The sequence below is a fragment of the Gobio gobio genome, assembly GCF_949357685.1.
Source record: "Gobio gobio genome assembly, chromosome: 21".
NCBI classification, from domain to species: domain Eukaryota; kingdom Metazoa; phylum Chordata; class Actinopteri; order Cypriniformes; family Gobionidae; genus Gobio; species Gobio gobio.
In genome coordinates, this window is record NC_137117.1 from 22,559,959 (window position 1) to 22,579,393 (window position 19,435).

Sequence of the window (19,435 nt, forward strand, 5' to 3'; positions counted from 1 at the left end):
TAGCTGACTAGGTTTTACTGTCATATTTGTCATTTCCATGTTATTTTAAGTAAGGCCTAAGCCTACTCATCAAATCTCTGAGCCCTGGGCGATTTTTAGATGTTTTGATGGGGTTTATGGGCAAGAGGATTGTAGCATATAAATACTAAACTTCAGCACAACATTTGAGAGTCTTGAAGATAAAGCAGTTCTTTTGAATGTGGGAGGGGTCAGTGCAGTTCTCATGATGTTTAGCTCAGCATGTCTGGTGGAGTCCTGGAAGATTTCAACACTGGACTTGTTTCTGTTCAGCCTTTGAGCTGAAATAACCTGCATGCAATCTTCACCCCCTTAGTCCCTGCCTGCTTTATTCTCCCTATGTCATTGCCCTCTGGTTGTGCTTAAGTATTTATAGACAAATGGATGTCAGGTTGTTCTGTTTCTGGGAGCCCTCCCTTTATTGTCAAGAGAATTCCTCGCAGGTTAGTCTCCGAGAACCTGAAATTTATTTTTGCCGTAATTCAAAAAAAGTTTCAGGATTGATTTTTGCATGCCCTGAAATAATATATTATCTTTTGTAGGCATTTATTAAAACCAAGTTTAAGAAGAATAGTAAATTATTCTTCTGAATAGACCAAATGATGGGATGGCTCCTAAGCAGTATCTGTTTAAAGAAACTTAAAGTGTATATTGTGGTGCTGTTATTTATGTTGTCATAATCAGTTAAAATAATGATTCAAGGCATGATTTAAAATTAAAAAATAAATGATGAACAATTTTAAAAAAAATTATTTATGCTGAAGCGTATCCTCAAGCATCCATATCAGTGGTTATCAACTGGTTTTGCTTCTGGAGACTGAGATTTTACTGTTACATTTACAATCAAACAAAATTGATTTCATGCTGTTGGCAGTCAGCAATTTATCACACAAGACACATTAGGCCAAAAACCATGTTTATGATGGAAACATGTCAAGCATTATGTTCGCGTTGCCTTCTTTCTTAATTGGCTAATTTCTACAAAGTGACAGATGGTGTTTAAGTTTAATTGGATGCTTAGCTTTCGATATCAACAACAATATATTTAGAGTGTGTGTATGTATATGTGTGTGTATATACAGTGAGGAAAATAAGCATTTGAACACCCTGCTATTTTGCAAGTTCTCCCACTTAGAAATCATGGAGGGGTCTGAAATTGTCATCGTTGGTGCATGTCCACTGTGAGAGACATAATCTAAAAAAAAAAATCCAGAAATCACAATGTATGGTTTTTTAACTATTTATTTGTATGATACAGCTGCAAATAAGTATTTGAACACCTGTCTATCAGCTAGAATTCTGACCCTCAAAGACCTGTTAGTCTGCCTTTAAAATGTCCACCTCCACTCCATTTATTATCCTAAATTAGATGCACCTGTTTGAGGTCGTTAGCTGCATAAAGACACCTGTCCACCCCATACAATCAGTAAGAATCCAACTTCTAACATGGCCAAGACCAAAGAGCTGTCCAAAGACACTACAGACAACATTTTACACCTCCACAAGGCTGGAAAGGGCTACGGGGAAATTGCCAAGCAGCTTGGTGAAAAAAGGTCCACTGTTGGAGCAATCATTAGAAAATGGAAGAAGCTAAACATGACAGTCAATCTCCCTCGGACTGGGGCTCCATGCAAGATCTCACCTCGTGGGGTCTCAATGAAATCAGCCCAGAACTACACGGGAGGAGCTGGTCAATGACCTGAAAAGAGCTGGGACCACCGTTTCCAAGGTTACTGTTGGTAATACACTAAGACGTCATGGTTTGAAATCATGCATGGCACGGAAGGTTCCCCTGCTTAAACCAGCACATGTCCAGGCCCGTCTTAAGTTTGCCAATGACCATTTGGATGATCCAGAGGAGTCATGGGAGAAAGTCATGTGGTCAGATGAGACCAAAATAGAACTTTTTGGTCATAATTCCACTAAACATGCTTGGAGGAAGAAGAATGATGAGTACCATCCCAAGAACACCATCCCTACTGTGAAGCATGGGGGTGGTAGTATCATGCTTTGGGGGTGTTTTTCTGCACATGGGACAGGGCGACTGCACTGTATTAAGGAGAGGATGACCGGGGCCATGTATTGCGAGATTTCCGGGAACAACCTCCTTCCTCAGTTAGAGCATTGAAGATGGGTCGAGGCTGGGTCTTTCAACATGACAATGACCCAAAGCACACAGCCAGGATAACCAAGGAGTGGCTCTGTAAGAAGCATATCAAGGTTCTGGCATGGCCTAGCCAGTCTCCAGACCTAAACCCAATAGAGAATCTTTGGAGGGAGCTCAAACTCCGTGTTTCTCAGCGACAGGCCAGAAACCTGACTGATCTAGAGAAGATGTGTGTGGAGGAGTGGGCCAAAATCCCTCCTGCAGTGTGTGCAAACCTGGTGAAAACTACAGGAAACATTTGACCTCTGTAATTGCAAACAAGGCTACTGTACCAAATATTAACATTGATTTTCTCAGGTGTTCAAATACTTATTTACAGCTGTATCATACAAATAAATAGTTATAAAAACATACATTGTGATTTCTGGATTTTTTTTTTTTTAGATTATGTCTCTCACATTGGACATGCACCTACGATGACAATTTCAGACCCCTCCATGATTTCTAAGTGGGAGAACTTGCAAAATAGCAGGGTGTTCAAATACTTATTTTCCTCACTGTATATATTTATAGGCTGCATTTACATCTCACATCTTACACAGATCGGAATGTGTTGCACAGGTGTAAACACAAAAAATCCGCACAAGATCCTTTTTTTCCCCACATCCTATCGAGCCACTTCCAAATGTGGTTTCAAATCAGATACATATCCAATATCTGGACATCCGACCTACGGAGATCCAATTCACCTTTGAAGTCCAACCTCTCTCTCTCTCTCTCTCTCTCTCTCTCTCTCTCTCTCTCTCTCTCTCTCTCTCTCCTCTCTCTCCTCTCTCTCTCTCTCTCTCTCTCTCTCTCTCTCTCTCTCTCTCTCTCTCCTCTCACTCTCTCTCTCTCTCTCTCTCTCTCTCTCTCTCTCTCTCTCTCTCTCTCTCTCATTAATTCATTTGAATTCACTCAAAAAATGTACAGCTTTACTTCATTTCACTTCAGAATTCTAGATCTAACAAGCTGTAGGCTAGATAAAATAAAGGAAAATTACCGTTATTTTCCTGTATGTTCGGTCAAACATCCATGACAGCTGTTATCTTGTCGATTACTGGCATTTTGACATTATTTTGTGTGTATTTGACTTTAAATGCAATAAGCAGCGAAAAAAGAACTCAATTTACTACTGAGAGGCGCTTTATGTGCACGCACTTTGGGTGTGAGCACAACATTTGCGGGAATGAGTGCAATGCGCGCAATCTCACTCCAAAGTTTTAGCCCTGTAACACCAACAATATTCATCCAGAACAAATTAAACGAGTGAGTGAGGGGAGATGGGTTTGTGTGTCAATTCACTGTCAGAGAGATGAGAGTGAGAAAGCGCAGCTGGTATCGTGTATCTATTCTGCTGAAAATTTGTATTGGAAACATTTCAGATATTTCAGTATCGATATGTATTGAAAAATCTATATTTTTGACAACTCTACTTTAAAAGACTACAGTTGAAAGTAAATTTCTATAGGATAAAACCTTTCTATAGGTATAAAAATGTAGCATTGTTCCATGCAATCAGAACATAGCTGCAAACCACCAGTTGAGAACCACAGATCAAAAGTCATATGTGTATAAGACTTCAAGCTTGAAACATCAAGCCTCACATTTAAAATAAAAAAAAAAAGTTAATTCATCACATCATGCCTTGAGACTCCTTTCATACACTTCTGGAATTTGAGCACACATGCAACTGTCTGTGCCTTTGTGTGTATGTGTGTGTGTGTGTGTGTGTGTGTGTGTGTGTGTGTGTGTGTGTGTGTGTGTGTGTGTGTGTGTGTGTGTGTGTGTGTGTGTGTGTGTGTGTGTGTGTGTGTGTGTGTGTGTGTGTGTGTGTGTGTGTGTGTGTGTGTGTGTGTGTGTGTGTGTGTGTGTGTGTGTGTGTGTGTGTGTGTGTGTGCCTGTGTTTATATGTGTGTGTGTATGTGTGTGCATATTCGATATCTCATAGGTCTGAAGACCATTGTTGGCGCTTTGATCCAGTCGGTGAAGAAGCTGTCAGATGTGATGATCCTCACCGTGTTCTGCCTCAGTGTCTTTGCCCTCATTGGTCTGCAGCTCTTCATGGGAAATCTGCGGCAAAAGTGTGTCATCTGGCCCATTAACATCACAGAAATGTACCCCAGTGTCAATGGCAGCCATGCATTCAACTGGGACGAGTACATCATGAATGAGAGTGAGTTTCTATTTAATTTGTCACACACAAATTACAAAAATGCTTATGGATGTACAGCATATTGGTTTCAGCCAATATTAGATAGCTTTTACCCATTATCCAACGCTCAAAGTTAAGATAATTTAATAACACTGTTAAATGTCATTTTTTGCAAATCACAAAATGAATATCCATATACATTATTACTGTTGTGATGCCTATGTTCACTTTTAGCATTTTATCAAACCATTGATTTTAGTTTTTATTGCTTTAATTCTTTTATTTATAAAAAAAAAGTAAATAATTTGATTTTATTGTAAAATTGTATTGATCAAAAGTACAAAATTGTCTAACTAATTCTACATCTCTGTTTGCCATTAGCCAATTTCTACTTCCTGCCAGACCAATTGGATGCTCTTTTATGTGGAAACAGCTCTGATTCAGGGTAAGTGTCTGACCCTCTCATGTTCCAATCATAATTCCAAAACTTTAAATCATACAACATAGACATTTAGAAAACATAAACTACACCTCTTTATTAAAAAAAGACAAAACATGGAGGCATGTCCATATGTTTAAATAACATCAAGAATAGCAGAAGTAATTCACTGGGATTCTTCTTTGACAAAAGTTGTATGCTAATCCATAGAATGGTCATTATTGGTTGTGTGCACTTTTTTCCCCCTTTCAGGCGCTGTCCTGAAGGCTACACATGTATGAAGGCTGGTCGCAATCCAAATTATGACTACACCAGCTTTGACAGTTTTGGCTGGGCTTTCCTGGCTCTCTTCCGCCTCATGACGCAGGACTTTTGGGAGAACTTGTACCAGCTGGTAAGGGCGTGGTCTTTTTTTCCTCTTTCATCACTTTCAGTCCCATTTCTCAGAAATCTTAATTTAGCTGTTAACCATAATTATTATTTTCTAAATCAAATGGTATATATTTTTATCTTCATAGAAGAATCTACTGTGAAAAAAAAAAAAAACACTTTAGAATACTGTTCCTGCAATAATGAATAACTACACAGGAACAAATTAGTAACGCATTATTAACACTCTAGTAACAACTATTAACTAACAAGAAACTCTGTTTAACGAATTAGTAAGTAATAATGCTTAGTCGAATGTGGTAGTTCACTATTAGCTAATCAGTAACTACTATTTTTTCATATCTCCTATTAAGAACCGCTATATACAGGTTCATAATTAACATGAATAATGTATAATTAATTCTAAAGTGAAGGTCGTAGTAACCCACTAGTAATGACTCAAGTATTACCAAATCCTTCAGAAGAAACTACTAATTATTTGAACCAGTTTTCTAAAGTGAAAAACATGATAACTCTCTAGTAATGACAGAAGTCATTGTAAGCTTTTGAGGTTTTTGGCTAGAAATGACTTCTGACAGATTTGGTAACACTTGATTCATTACTATTGGGTTAACATGATCTTCACTTTAGAATACTGATCCAAATAATTAATAATTCCTTTAGAAGGAAGTAGTAACACTTGAGTCATTTCTATCCAAAACTTTACAAAATCTTAAAATGACTTCTGCCAGTACTAGAGAGTTAACATATTTTTCACTTTAGAAAACGATCCAAATAATTAGTAGTTCCTTCTGAAAGATTTGGTTACACTTGAGTCATTACTAGTGGGTTACTATGACGTTCACTTTAGAATTAATTATTCATTATGCATTATTCACATTCATTATGAACCTGTATATAGTAGTTCTTAGTAGTCCACTGGGGAGATATGAAAAAAATAGTAGTTACTGATTAGCTAATAGTGAACTACGACATTCGACTAAACACTATTACTTACTAATTCGTTAATCAGAGTTTCTTGTTAGTTAATAGTAGTTACTACAATGTTAATAATGCATTACTCATGCGTTCCTGTGCAGTTATTTATTAATGATGGAACAGTATTCTAAAGTGTTACCAATAAACAAAATTGTAGTACATGTATATTTAGTCTCTATGTAACTTTAGACAATTAAACAGTCAGTTGAATTAAAAAATATTTGCATGAATCATTGTGAATTAAATAAACTAGGTGCTTGAGTTATTCTCATGCCTTTTATACTTGATACTACATTTGTAAACAACAGGAAACAATATGCGATTAGCAATTATGAGGATGTGGGTCTTTCTGAATCCATCTTCCCAGATATTTTGTCACAGTGTTTTGCATTTACATTAGTTCAATATACTTTTTTAACCTTTAATTCATGCATGGAGGAGTGTTTAGAATAGGCCACAATATTTATGCTACTGCAGACAGCCCTCGTTCTGCAGGATGTGCACAAACACACTGAACCCTTTCCCAGCAGGCACCGGACGTCAATATGACGTCAGATTGACGTTGGACCCCAACGTCAGACAAACGTTGCATTTTGGTTGAAAATGAAAATCGGGTTGACGTCAGAACACAACATCAGATTGACGTTGGCTTCTGACGTCAGCCCGATTTTCATTTTCAACCCAAATGCAACGTCGGTCCAACGTTGGATGTTGACGTCAATCTTACGTTGGGTTCTGACGTCAATCTGACGTAGGGTTCTGACGTCAACATGATTTTCATTTTCAACCAAAATGCAACGTCCGTCTAACGTTGGATGTTGACGTTAATCTGACGTTGGGTTCTGACGTCAACCCGATTTTCATTTTCAACCAAAATGCAACGTCTGTCCAACGTTGGATGTTGACGTCAATTTGACGTTGGTTTCTGACGTCAGTCTGACGTTGGGTTCTGACGTCAACCCGATTTTCATTTTCAACCAAAATGCAACGTCCATCCAATGTTGGATGTTGACGTCAATCTGACGCTGGGTTCTGACGTCAATCTGACGCTGGGTTCTGACGTCAATCTGACATAGGGTTCTGACGTCAACCCGATTTTCATTTTCAACCCAAATGCAACCTCCGTCCAATGTTGGATGTTGACGTCAATCTGACGTTGGGTTCTGACGTCAATCTAACGTTGGGTTCTGACGTCAACCCGATTTTCATTTTCAACCCAAATGCAACATCCGTCCAACGTTGGATGTTGACGTAAATTTGACGTTGGTTTCTGACGTCAATCTGACGTTGGGTTCTGACGTCAATCTAACGTTGGGTTCTGACGTCAACCCGATTTTCATTTTCAACCCAAATGCAACATCCGTCCAACGTTGGATGTTGACGTAAATTTGACGTTGGTTTCTGACGTCAATCTGACGTTGGGTTCTGACGTCAGTCCGATTTTCATTTTCAACCAAAATGCAACGTCCGTCCAATGTTGGATGTTGACGTCAATCTGATGTTGGGTTCTGACATCAATCTAACGTTGGGTTCTGACGTCAACCCACAAAATCAACAATGTCACTAAAGAAGTGTGTTTCTGGTTGTGAGGGAAAGATAACCTTGTTCAGCTTCCCAAATAACCCAGCGTTAAGGAAACAGTGGATGCAGTTTGTTTTTCCAAAGCAGCAACGGAGTTCTGCAAGTGTGTTTGTTTGTTCCCTGTCACGAGTCGAAACCGATGAGTGAAACTGCATCAAATATTTTTTGTTGTTTTGTTGGCAATCGGCGCGTAAGTGCATATAATGTCAACAACACGAACATATAGTGAATCGAAAGTTATCCAAGGAGGGATAATGCCAAAAATGTTTTTGCATGTGTGTGTGTGTGTGTGTCCACACTCTCTTTAGCTCCGCCCACTCCTCCACGAGTTCAGCTGTTTTCGGGAAAAATCGGTACAGCGTATCAGTGTTTTATAAATATGATAAAACTAAAGACACTTGGGAGTTATGAAGGATGCAGTACGACTCTATAGGTACTCAAGGTTAACATGAGATTGGCTGAAACTGTGTGTGTTACCCCCTTTAAATGCATTTTGTTCCTAGATCACACATAATAGCAGTTCTTTTAATGCTGATGAGAAGAGTCACTCCTCATAAGTTGGGCTTAGTATTTTCTCATTATTTTGTCAGGCAAACCAACCGTACTGTTAAAAACCATGAAATTACTTATCTTTCTGTTCTTCTCCTTTTAATTTTCTCACTTCAAACTATCTGTCTTTCTGTTTGTGCACCAGCATCTCAGGGTGTCAGTGGCTGCCTTCAGCTAGTCTGTGTAATAGTATGTATGTATGTATGTATGTATGTTTATTTGCATTCTATGCACAAGTAGGTCAAATATTCTGAGGCTCAGAATAATGAACTGACATTTGAATTTTTCCAGAGAGTTCTCTTCAACATGTATGTAAGTGAAATAGCACAGACAAAATCCCTGAAAATTATGTTTGTGAGTGTTTAGAAATTTGTCAGTGTGTATGTGTGTGTAAAACCAAATCATTTTCTATGGTGATGTATAAATGCTCTTGAATATAAGTTGCTTCTGATCTGTCCCTGATCCACAGACCCTGAGAGCAGCGGGGAAGACCTACATGATTTTCTTTGTGCTGGTAATCTTTGTTGGCTCGTTCTACCTTGTTAATCTGATCCTGGCTGTGGTGGCCATGGCATATGAGGAACAGAACCAGGCCACCATGGAAGAGGCGGAGCAAAAGGAGGCGGAGTTTAAAGCCATGCTGGAACAGCTGAGGAAACATCAGGAGGAAGTGCAGGTCAGGCACTGTTTTGATGACAATAATAAGGGTCCTCTTTGTGCAATTTCAAATGTGTTCTTGTACCAGATATTGAATGGTTGCTTTGCATTTCGTTATTCACTAGTAACCAATTCTGGTTTTTAATCAGTGAATGATTGATACATTTTGTGATGGCAGGCTAATGCTATGGCAACGTCGGCGGGGACGGTGTCTGAGGACGTAGTGGAGGATGATGGTGAAGTAGGTGGGAACTTGTCCTGCAGCTCATCTGAGATGTCTAAACTCAGTTCCAAGAGTGCCAAAGAGCGACGCAACCGCAAGAAGAAGTGGCGGCAGAAAGAGCAGGAGAAGGAGAAAGGGGACAGTGAGAAGTTTGTCAAATCCGAATCGGATGATGGAAGCAGGAGGAGCAGATTTCGTTTCCCTGACAACCGTTTAGGGCGTAGGAGTTCTATAATGAACCAGGTAAAGAATGACTTCTGTTTATAGTCTTGTTTTTATAGTTTTGAGGATTGTTAACTTATTGTTAATGATGCTTTCTATGAATAGGGTACAAAATAGGGTCTTAAAAAAGATTTAATTTAGTTAACAAATGGTGTGTGAAGAAAACAGCATGCAAAAACATTCAACAGAATATTATATAAGCTGCTTATTATTTATTTTATGACTAATTCATTGTATTAAATGTATGTATTATAGTCATCCATAATTTTTTATATTGAATAAATTATGTATAATTAATATAATTGCATAAACATCCAAATTAAATGGACAATGAATAATACAATTAATAAAAAAAACGATTACATATTGATTTATCATAAATGAAAGATTTTTTTTTAATTACAATAGCTTATTTTGTTATTGTTAATTGTAAAAATAAAAGCAATGAGATATTTTTTTCTTGCCATGCTGTAGAAAAAGTAGAATTATGTTACTACCTCTGTGTCATTTAAATAAGAAGAAAATATTACAAATCTGAAATTATGATTTTGTGTGATTTTAAAATGTTGGACTCTGTCAAGAAGGTAGAGGTGGGTCAAGGCAAAAATCACAATCTTGTACCTCTAATGCTTTTAATGGGAAAAGCACATTGAAACTACCTAATGTCTGTGCCTAATGTCCATCATTCCACTGTTACACTTTATAGTATGGTGTCCTTGTTACAGTGTAATTATACAAATAAGTATTAATTAACAACGTACTTGATATATAATTAGGGTTTGGTTTATGGTTAGTTGCTTGTATTTATATATTATTTACTTTTTACTTAGTATTACTATAGTACATGTAAGCTGTGTAACAGGGACATTGTAAAATAAAACATTTCACCCTGTTTTCACTCTTGTTTTTCCTGCCTTCAGTCTCTGCTCAGCATCCCAGGCTCGCCATTCCCTTCAAGACGCAACAGTAAGAGCAGCATCTTCAGCCGCTGTAAGGACGGAGGCTCGGAGAATGAGTTTGCAGATGATGAGCACAGCACGGTTGAGGAGTACGACGAGAGGCGCGATTCATTCTTAAGCCCGCAACGTCGCAGCAGCTACACGGGTTACTACGGCAAGCGCAACAGCACTGTGGATTGCAATGGAGTGGTCTCTCTCATCGGGCCGGGGCCTGGCGGACGCCTACTGCCTGAGGTGATAATAGATAAGGCAGCTACTGATGACAGCGTAAGGAAGTCTAAGAGTAGATCAGTCTAGGCATGGGCATCATCTATCTCTAAACCTTGGCTCTCTCTCTCTGTTTGGCTCTTTCTCTTTTTGATGCATTTGTGTAATGGTTATTTTGACTTTGCTCTAAAATGAGCTCTCTTTAAGTTGAGGACTGCTCTCAAAGCCTGTGTGATATGCTGCCCTCCTATGCCAGTTTGAAATTAGTGAACAAGCTGCGAACTATAGATAGACCTCACTGAATGAATGCTAAGATTCAGGGGTTTCATACGCTACCGTTCAAAAGTTTTGGGGTGGTAAGATTTTTTATTGTTTTTGAAAGGCTGATCAAAAATACTGTAAAAACAGTGGTATGAAAGAGAAAGAAAGCCATACGGCATTAGAACAACACCAGGGAGAGTAAATGATAACTTAATTTTCATTTCATTTAATTATCCCTTTAAGCCAATAAATTAAGATAGCTGATTCCGTTAGCAGCGTGTGTTGACGTAGATTCCGTCGTCTCGCCGTCTCTGAGAGAATTGATATGCCTTTAATGCAGCGACAGTTTTTGCTTTCACTTTCTGTAGTGAATAATTGACTCTGATTTGAGACTACTTCACCGGCATAACTCTCATGCAAAGTTTGCAAATTGCCTGTGTTATATCCACAGACTCGCATTTTGGGTGAAATATTCCTATGCGGCGTTGCATTTTTCTTGATCACATTTGTTCTTTATCATATTTTATTTATACGTTCTTAAACACCGTCTTTACCCGCTAAATGATAGACAATGATTCTCATTTGTCGTGATAATAAAACTAGGTAAGTAAATAATTAAATGAAGTAAATTGATAATCAAATAAGTAAACTATTGCTCCCCCATCCCCCGCGAAGTATCATATGTTTTTGGGATCTCACAGGGTGATGATAGGACGATATGACTATAGAGCATTTTGCCGAACTCTACAGCATTTACTTGGAATAGAAATCTTTTGCAACATTATTAATGTCTTTACTGTCCCTTTTAATGCATCTTTGCTGAATTATATTATTCATTTCTGTTAAAAATTTTACTGACCCCAAACTTTATAATGGTAAATCATGTTTTAGTAGTTAATTTTTGGGATTTCTGCAGTCATGTTCATTTCTTGGGGAATTAGAATTCATTGCATCATCTCGTTACACATTCACCTCATTTCATTTACTAAGTTTTTAATGTGTTCTTTTTTTACGGTTATGTAAACTCAATGTCCTTTTGTTATTGTATTTTGGTATATATTCATGTAAAAATGCCACTTCCACCCTCCAGCCTCCATATTCTCTTCATCTACAATTTTTTCCTCCTGTTTTGTGTTGTATATAATTTTTCTATAGTGTTTCTTCATTATAGTTTATTCATGTTTAAAAAAAATTATAATAATTATGATCAGTACTGTTGCATCTTAATTATAATGAGAGCATTGTAGTTAGCATGGTAGTCTGCTAGCTTCATGAATCTTAAAGAGCTCTGGTATACCTTCAGATCTTCAGCATGAGGTTAATGGATCATGGTATATATTCTTTTCCTCTCTTAAATTCTTTGTCTGAATGCATGCAGATGCATGCTGTCTGGATCTCCTAAAAGCTGGAGATGCAGGGGCTTCACATGAGGGGAGGAAGGGAGCGGAGGACAATGGCTGATTTGTAATATGATAACTTGAATAAGATATTAATTCATAGCCTTTCCAGAATTCTGGATATTTTAAGCACAGTTTATAAAACATATACTTGGAATACATTAGGAAGGATTAGGAATCCTTTCTAATGTTCAATGTTTGACCATTTTGATAACGTGGCATGTTAATCACATGCTTCTGTTTTGCACGAATGCTAATGACAAATTCCTATGTATCTCCACCCTACCTTCTCTCCTGTGAGAGTCCAGCATGTTTCCGCTTTAATGCATTCAAATGAAAATGGTTCCTTTGGACCAAATGTGTAAATTGTCAAAAAAGTTACTCTTCTCTTAACCAACCTTTTTCTAACTAGCTCTGTGATGAAGATTTTTCTTCCAGCCTCTAGCTGCACTATAATGTTTTGATGGGTCTGTTTAACCTCATTGTTTTTCTCCTGACAGCCAAACACTGATCTTGAAATCAAGAAGAAACTCTCTGGCTCTTTAATGGTTTCCATAGAGCAGCTTAACACATCGTTTGGGCGCAAGGAACGAGCCAACAGCGTGATGAGTGCGTTAACCAACACATTGGTTGAGGGTATGTTCACATCTTGTAACCTAAGGAATGTCTTGGGGGGTTTTTTAAACCGAAGGAATTCCATTGTTGTCATGATTACCATAATTGTATTCTTTACTTCCAGAACTGGAAGAGTCGCAAAGGAATTGTCCACCATGCTGGTACAAATTCGCCAACACGTTTCTTATCTGGGAGTGTGGCCCCGTTTGGATGAGGATTAAGGAGATTGTGAACCTGATTGTGATGGACCCTTTTGTGGACTTGGCTATCACCATTTGTATTGTGCTGAATACTCTCTTCATGGCCATGGAGCATTACCCTATGACACCGGAATTTGAGCATGTGCTGAGTGTTGGAAACCTGGTGAGGATTCTACATAAACCCTCTAAAAAATTTTTTTCCCATTTTTTCCGAGAGCCTTTGAATAAAAATACGAAGAATTCTTTCATCGCCTGGTAAAACGGTTCCCCTCCCCCATGGCTTATATTTTTGTAGTCTCTGTAGGGACGTTGTTGGAACACTCAGAGCCATTTTTATGCCTGGTGTAAAGACAGTGCTAAGCTATTGGCTGAGTGTGGTGGTGCAGAGCCAGCATAAATATTTCATGTAGCCTAATCAGTGAGCAGCTCTAAAATGGTGGTGGTTTCACAGTTATGGAGCTCGAACCTGGTAGAGAAGAGCAGATTATCTTTCCCACTCATGAATCGTTGAACCAAATTGCTTTTCCTATTATGTAGCCAAGTGATGGCAAAACTGTTAGGGCATATAAATTCTCACTGTCAGTATGGTGCCGTACACAGACCATGACCTGCCTCATGGAGTAAATCAAATGCATGCCTCTCATTGTGAGGCTTCTCTAAATGAAATTTCAGCTCTGCTGACATAGTGAAATAATGATGCAAGTATAACTGGTTCGGTACACCTGTGAATGCTCTGTTGTCATGGTAGCAGGAGGCGTACTGGGATGGAGCAGGTCGTGGCTGTGCAGGCGGCATCGTGAGTCACGTTCACTGGCTGTGCAGACACACGGCAGGCCTCCTGTAGTCAAGGCCACCTTGTATCCTCCCCCATATCACCCGTCTGCAGGGTGATTAACTGTACCCTTCAGCCGTGACAGCAGGATGATCTGTTTGACACTTTAAACGCCACAGAGTCTTGTGGTGATTTGTCAGGAAGTGATTGTGAATGTGAAGGCCAGGATTGGGAACTGCTAGGTGTCATGCAATGTCAGGAAAGAGCTGGTGTGTAATAGATCAAATGAAAGTCACAGTTGAGTATGTATGTGCCTTTTATAAGTTGGTTGATATCGGATTTCTTTCATAAATTAGTCTGGCATGTGAAATTAACAAAATGAGATTAAATAAGTCTGTCTCAAATAGTCTTTTTGTCAGCAATCCGTCTAAATGTTTTTTTTTTTCTTTCTAGGTGTTTACTGGTATCTTCACTGCCGAAATGTTTGCCAAACTGGTTGCAATGGACCCATACTACTACTTCCAGGAGGGCTGGAATATATTCGATGGCTTCATTGTGAGCTTGAGTTTGATGGAGTTGGGCTTGGCCGATGTGGAAGGTCTTTCTGTGCTGAGATCCTTCCGATTGGTAAACCTTCTTTTTGCTTCAGAATTTGAATGTATTAATAATGTAATGCCTGTTAATTATGTGAATCTGGTAACAAAATCAGTTGACATTAAATGGATGTTCACCATATTTTCTAATTGATCTAATTGTATCTTATTATGAACGATTTATCCATGCATATGCTTTAAACTGGATATGCTTTAAACTAAACCAGTTTTTTTTTTTTTGACCTTGTATTTTTCCTCGATCTTCCAGTGAAACATCAGACTTCTCTCTGGTGATGCATGCCAGTCTTAATAATTTACTCGGCTTAAGCCTGCCCCTTTCTTACAGTTGACTAAAGCTCACATTCAGATCTGCCTCTACCCAATCAACAACTGATGTAGAGAACCAAGTCCCCGTCCTATACATCTATTTATTTTTCAATAATTTGTTTTGGATGTGCTCCCCAACACAGAGAAAATTATCTTTTGCTACTTATTATGTTGGCCCTTTAATACTTATTTAAGCAAATTTTGAGCACCATTGACCTACAGGAATTGCTTTAAGTGCGGTCAACCACACTGTACAGTATGTATACAGTATGTCTGTTATAACTTTTCCATCATTTTATTATCATTTGTTGAATTACTACTTCCAATTCTCAATAAAAACAGTGTAAACACATCTCTCTTAAATAAAATTCTGTTTAGCACCTTCTTTACACGGGTGGTAATAGCACAACGTTAATTGCATCAGGCAGATAGTGAGTATAATAAGTCTAATTTACAAAGAAAGGAGGTGTGTTTGAACTGAAAAAAGAATGACAGTGATTTAATTTAAATACAGAGCAACATTCGTTCAATGCATTCAGCGTCTGGTTGAACTGGATTGTGGGTGGTTACTGAATAAGACATAATGAATAAGTGCCGTAAATTTGCTCTTTGTTTTCAACAGCACACATTCAAAGAGTAATATTGAATGTTCATGGTATTTGAATCCTCCTTATTGTCACTTTTAACAGCTGCGAGTGTTTAAGCTGGCTAAGTCATGGCCCACCCTCAACATGCTGATCAAGATCATTGGTAACTCAGTTGGAGCTTTGGGGAACCTGACTCTGGTGTTGGCCATCATCGTCTTCATCTTCGCTGTGGTGGGCATGCAGCTGTTTGGCAAGAGCTACAAGGACTGTGTGTGTAAGATCGCGAAGGATTGTGAGCTTCCCCGCTGGCACATGACTGACTTCTTTCACTCTTTCCTAATTGTGTTCCGGGTGTTATGTGGAGAGTGGATTGAGACCATGTGGGACTGTATGGAGGTGGCTGGACAAGCCATGTGTCTCATCGTCTTCATGATGGTCATGGTCATAGGAAATTTGGTGGTAAGTGTGCTTTGATGCAGAAAATGCATTTTTGTTGTGAAATTTAAGCTGTTGTACTGAAAACTGTTTATATGGCGATATAACTTAGTGTGGCAGCATCCTAACCATCTTCATATCTCAACCTTCAGTATATAAAATATTTAATTAATGTGCTTCAATATATATTCATAATGCATAAATTGTCTCCAAAGGCAGCGGTGTATGTTTTTAACAGAGACTCGTTTATACTACTTTTCTCTCTCGCTGATCAGGTCTTGAATCTGTTCCTTGCCTTGCTGCTGAGCTCATTCAGCGCTGACAACTTGGCAGCTCCTGATGACGACGGTGAGATGAACAACCTGCAGATTGCAGTTATCCGCATTAAGAAGGGAATTGCTTGGATGAAGATCAAAGTTCGAGAACTGGTCAACATCATCCTCGGGAGGAAGGCCACCGATGAGGCTAAGCCGCTAGATGACATGTATAACCGGAAGCTGAACTGCATCGCCAATCACACAGGCGTAGACATCAGTCGTGACCTGGATTATCAAAAAAATGGCAACGGAACCACCAGTGGTATCGGCAGTAGTGTGGGAAAGTACATGATTGATGATGACCACATGTCCTTCATCCACAACCCCAATCTGACAGTATGTGTGCCTATCGCTGTGGGCGAGTCTGACTTTGAGAATCTCAACACGGAAGATTTCAGCAGCGAGTCTGAGGCAGAGGGCAGCAAAGAAGTGAGTATGCAAAAGAGCTGATGCTGTGATGCTTTTAACCTAGATGCTAGTGGGTGAAATGTAATTCCTGCGGTTATTGATTTGGCCTCAGGAGTAAATGCTCAGTGATTCTAAATGGAGGTATTTGCAAATTTTGGTTCATGATGCATATGCAGTAAAGTGCGGTATATTGTTTCAAAATGATGTTCAAACATATGCAGGCCATTAAGAACACTGTATTATGAAACATGAATACAGATTCTTGTCGTTTCTTAAAGTTAAGTGTATCATCTAGCTAAAAAAACAGATTGGTCAAGCAAACATATACTCCCGCCCGAAACTCACATTATTGATTGCTCTGTTTGTTTGTGCATCCTGACCAAGATTAGCACTATGATTTGTTTGATAGTGCCAGAAACACTAGAGACACAGAGATACTATTTTTTTTTAGTATTTTTGCTTTGCTCTTTTAATTTTTTAACACTTGTGACCGCTCTCTTTTCTCTGTTAGCTGGATGACATCAGCTCATCAGAGGGTAGCACCATAGATATTAAACCAGAGGTAGAGGAAGCGGTGGTGGTGGAGGCAGTAGAGGAATACGTTGACCCAGAAGCTTGCTGGACCGAAGGTAAAATGGCTCATGCGTTTTTTATTTCTCTGTTTGCAAATTTGTACATTTCTTTTTTAAATATAGAAATTGTAAAGAATTGTGAGAACAAGTTTAATGTGTGCTGTTTTGCAGCTTGTGTGGCCCGATACAAGTGTTGTGATGTGCCCATCACGGAGGGCTGGGGTAAGAATTGGTGGTTCCTCCGGAAGACCTGCTATCTCATTGTGGAGCACAACTGGTTTGAAACCCTCATCATCTTTATGATCCTCCTCAGTAGTGGAGCATTGGTGAGAATGTACACAAACACAAATTTATTATTAGGATGTGCACAAGTATTTTGTTCTATAATTAAATACGTGTGTAGAAAAATACTGCTTAAAGGCCATGTATACACTGCAGCTAAATTTGGTTGTCAGTTCACTTTTTAGTGCTTAATCCTGTTCTGTACACATACACAGTTCACTAAAGCTGGGCTCAGACTAGACGAGTTTTTAAATCCTAACCGATTATGAAATCTGGTGGCATCATTCACATAAGGAGAATCTTCACAGATTTTTTTCTCACATGCATACACTACAATTTTTTTTTTAATTTTACGCAACACACACTACAAGATATTATTAAGACTATCATGCCAGGACGAGCACCTTACGTGATCTCATGGGGAAGCGGATGTAAACATGATCATCATTGAGGTAATATTTAAATTTGTTATGTTTTCGAAGAATATTATACAAATAGACATGTTGTTGCAACACTCCAAAATCGAAGATAAATCGGCCTAAAACTCCTGTAGTGTGAGCCCGGCTTAAGTTACAGTGTGACAGCCGCATTCTACAATCGAATTAACTCCGGTATTAACCGCATTAACAAAAATGAGTGTGTACAGAACCGAACTGAACAACTAGTTGTTGATGATGTATTTAAATGCTTGTCTGAGATGTCTCTTTTCTGTATGTGCAGTGCAAGATCACAGGGAAATAGGTATTAGCCTTGACTCGTTCATGTTGCCAGATCTTGAAAAAAACAAAATGCTTTATATTGAAAACAAGACCAAAATATCACGACCCCCTCTTGAACACTTTAATAACACATATAAACTCGATCGCTTTATGATCCAAGACCCAGACCGAACAACAATCCCAAAAACGCACTTCAAACGCAGAGCATAACAAGTATGGTAAATCTGTGATATTACTTTTGTCAAAAATAGTGGATGCCAAAAACATGAGATACCTGAATCCTGAAATCCTTTGCAGTGTGTATGTGGCAAAATATTGCATGATTTACGGTAGTTTATTGTACTTGGAATTCAATATTGCATGGTCTATAATATAAAAAACACACTTTTTTCTTGTACTTGACAACAAATTAAAAAGTGTAAATAGCTGTTAACTTATTTACATTATATTTTGTATTCTGTTTGGATTTTATCTGAACATTTCATTAATGTCCAGTTGAGTTGTATGTATATATACAGTATAATGTGAAGTTCAAGCAGGCATTGTAGAGACCTGGCGCCAGAGCTGGGTGATGAGATTAATGGACTGTACTATTCATCCAATTGGATCTATTTCTGGCACTGGAAATGTTCCTGTCTTTAGCACTGCTAATGTTGCCAAAAAAGGAATATAATAGAATCAATGACCTTGCCTTATACAGATGCATTTTGAAAGCTGACTCGAACATGTGTAGTAGCCTTCTGTTCTGTTGTTTTCCCAGATATTGGCATTCTGATTCCCTTCGAATCAGACTAAATTCCCTAATTATGTTTTACATTAAATATTGACATTAATGATATCTACAATACATTAGTGCTGGCAGGGCCGTGCACAGACATTTTGAGGGACAGTGGCCCAAACCAAAAAACGGGCACTTAAGGGGGTTGAGTATTTATGTTGTTGTATATGCTTCCAAAAAGTTCATTTGTGCTAATTTGATCTCATATTTAATGTTTTTCAAAATTGAGTGTAGATCGCCACCCTACGAAGGGTGCGGTCGAGATTGTCCCTCCAGCCGAGATGAAGTCCGGCTTTTACAGCCCCTACTTCATTGTACCCAAGAAAAATGGTGGGTTACGACCGATCCTCGACCTGCGCGTCTTGAACCAAACCCTTCACAGGTTTCCATTCAAGATGTTGACAGCCAAACGCATTTTCGAATGCGTTCGTTAATTGGATTGGTTTGCAGCGATCGACCTGAAGGACGCGTACTTTCATTCTTCCTCGACACAGACCGTTACTACGGTTTGCCTTCGAGGGGCAGGCATATCAGTACACGGTTCTCCCATTCGGGTTAGCCCTGTCCCCTCACGTCTTCACGAAAGTCGTCAAGGCAGCCCTTGTGCCACTCAGGCAACACGGGGTTCGCATCCTGAACTATCTCGAC

The 19,435-nt window shown here is 38.8% G+C and overlaps 1 protein-coding gene across 10 annotated transcripts in view; it reads left to right on the forward strand.

Moving 5' to 3' along the window:
* scn8aa (sodium channel, voltage gated, type VIII, alpha subunit a) overlaps positions 1–19,435 on the forward strand; it is a gene marked incomplete at its 5' end in the record, with an annotated part of 78,861 nt that overhangs the window by 22,445 nt on the left and 36,981 nt on the right. For 2 of the 10 annotated variants that reach the window (XM_079803338.1, XM_079803335.1), the window contains 13 exons: positions 4,116–4,340; positions 4,701–4,764; positions 5,011–5,152; positions 8,726–8,932; positions 9,092–9,379; positions 10,279–10,584; positions 12,683–12,818; positions 12,922–13,160; positions 14,223–14,396; positions 15,379–15,735; positions 15,987–16,457; positions 16,948–17,065; positions 17,180–17,334. In XM_079803338.1, the coding sequence (XP_079659464.1) occupies positions 4,116–4,340; positions 4,701–4,764; positions 5,011–5,152; positions 8,726–8,932; positions 9,092–9,379; positions 10,279–10,584; positions 12,683–12,818; positions 12,922–13,160; positions 14,223–14,396; positions 15,379–15,735; positions 15,987–16,457; positions 16,948–17,065; positions 17,180–17,334 (2,882 nt within the window). Of the gene's footprint in view, positions 1–4,115; positions 4,452–4,700; positions 4,765–5,010; positions 5,153–8,725; positions 8,933–9,091; positions 9,380–10,278; positions 10,585–12,682; positions 12,819–12,921; positions 13,161–14,222; positions 14,397–15,378; positions 15,736–15,986; positions 16,458–16,947; positions 17,066–17,179; positions 17,335–19,435 lie in introns of all 10 variants that reach the window. The other 8 variants (XM_079803339.1, XM_079803336.1, XM_079803334.1 and 5 more) reach the window with 6 other exon arrangements.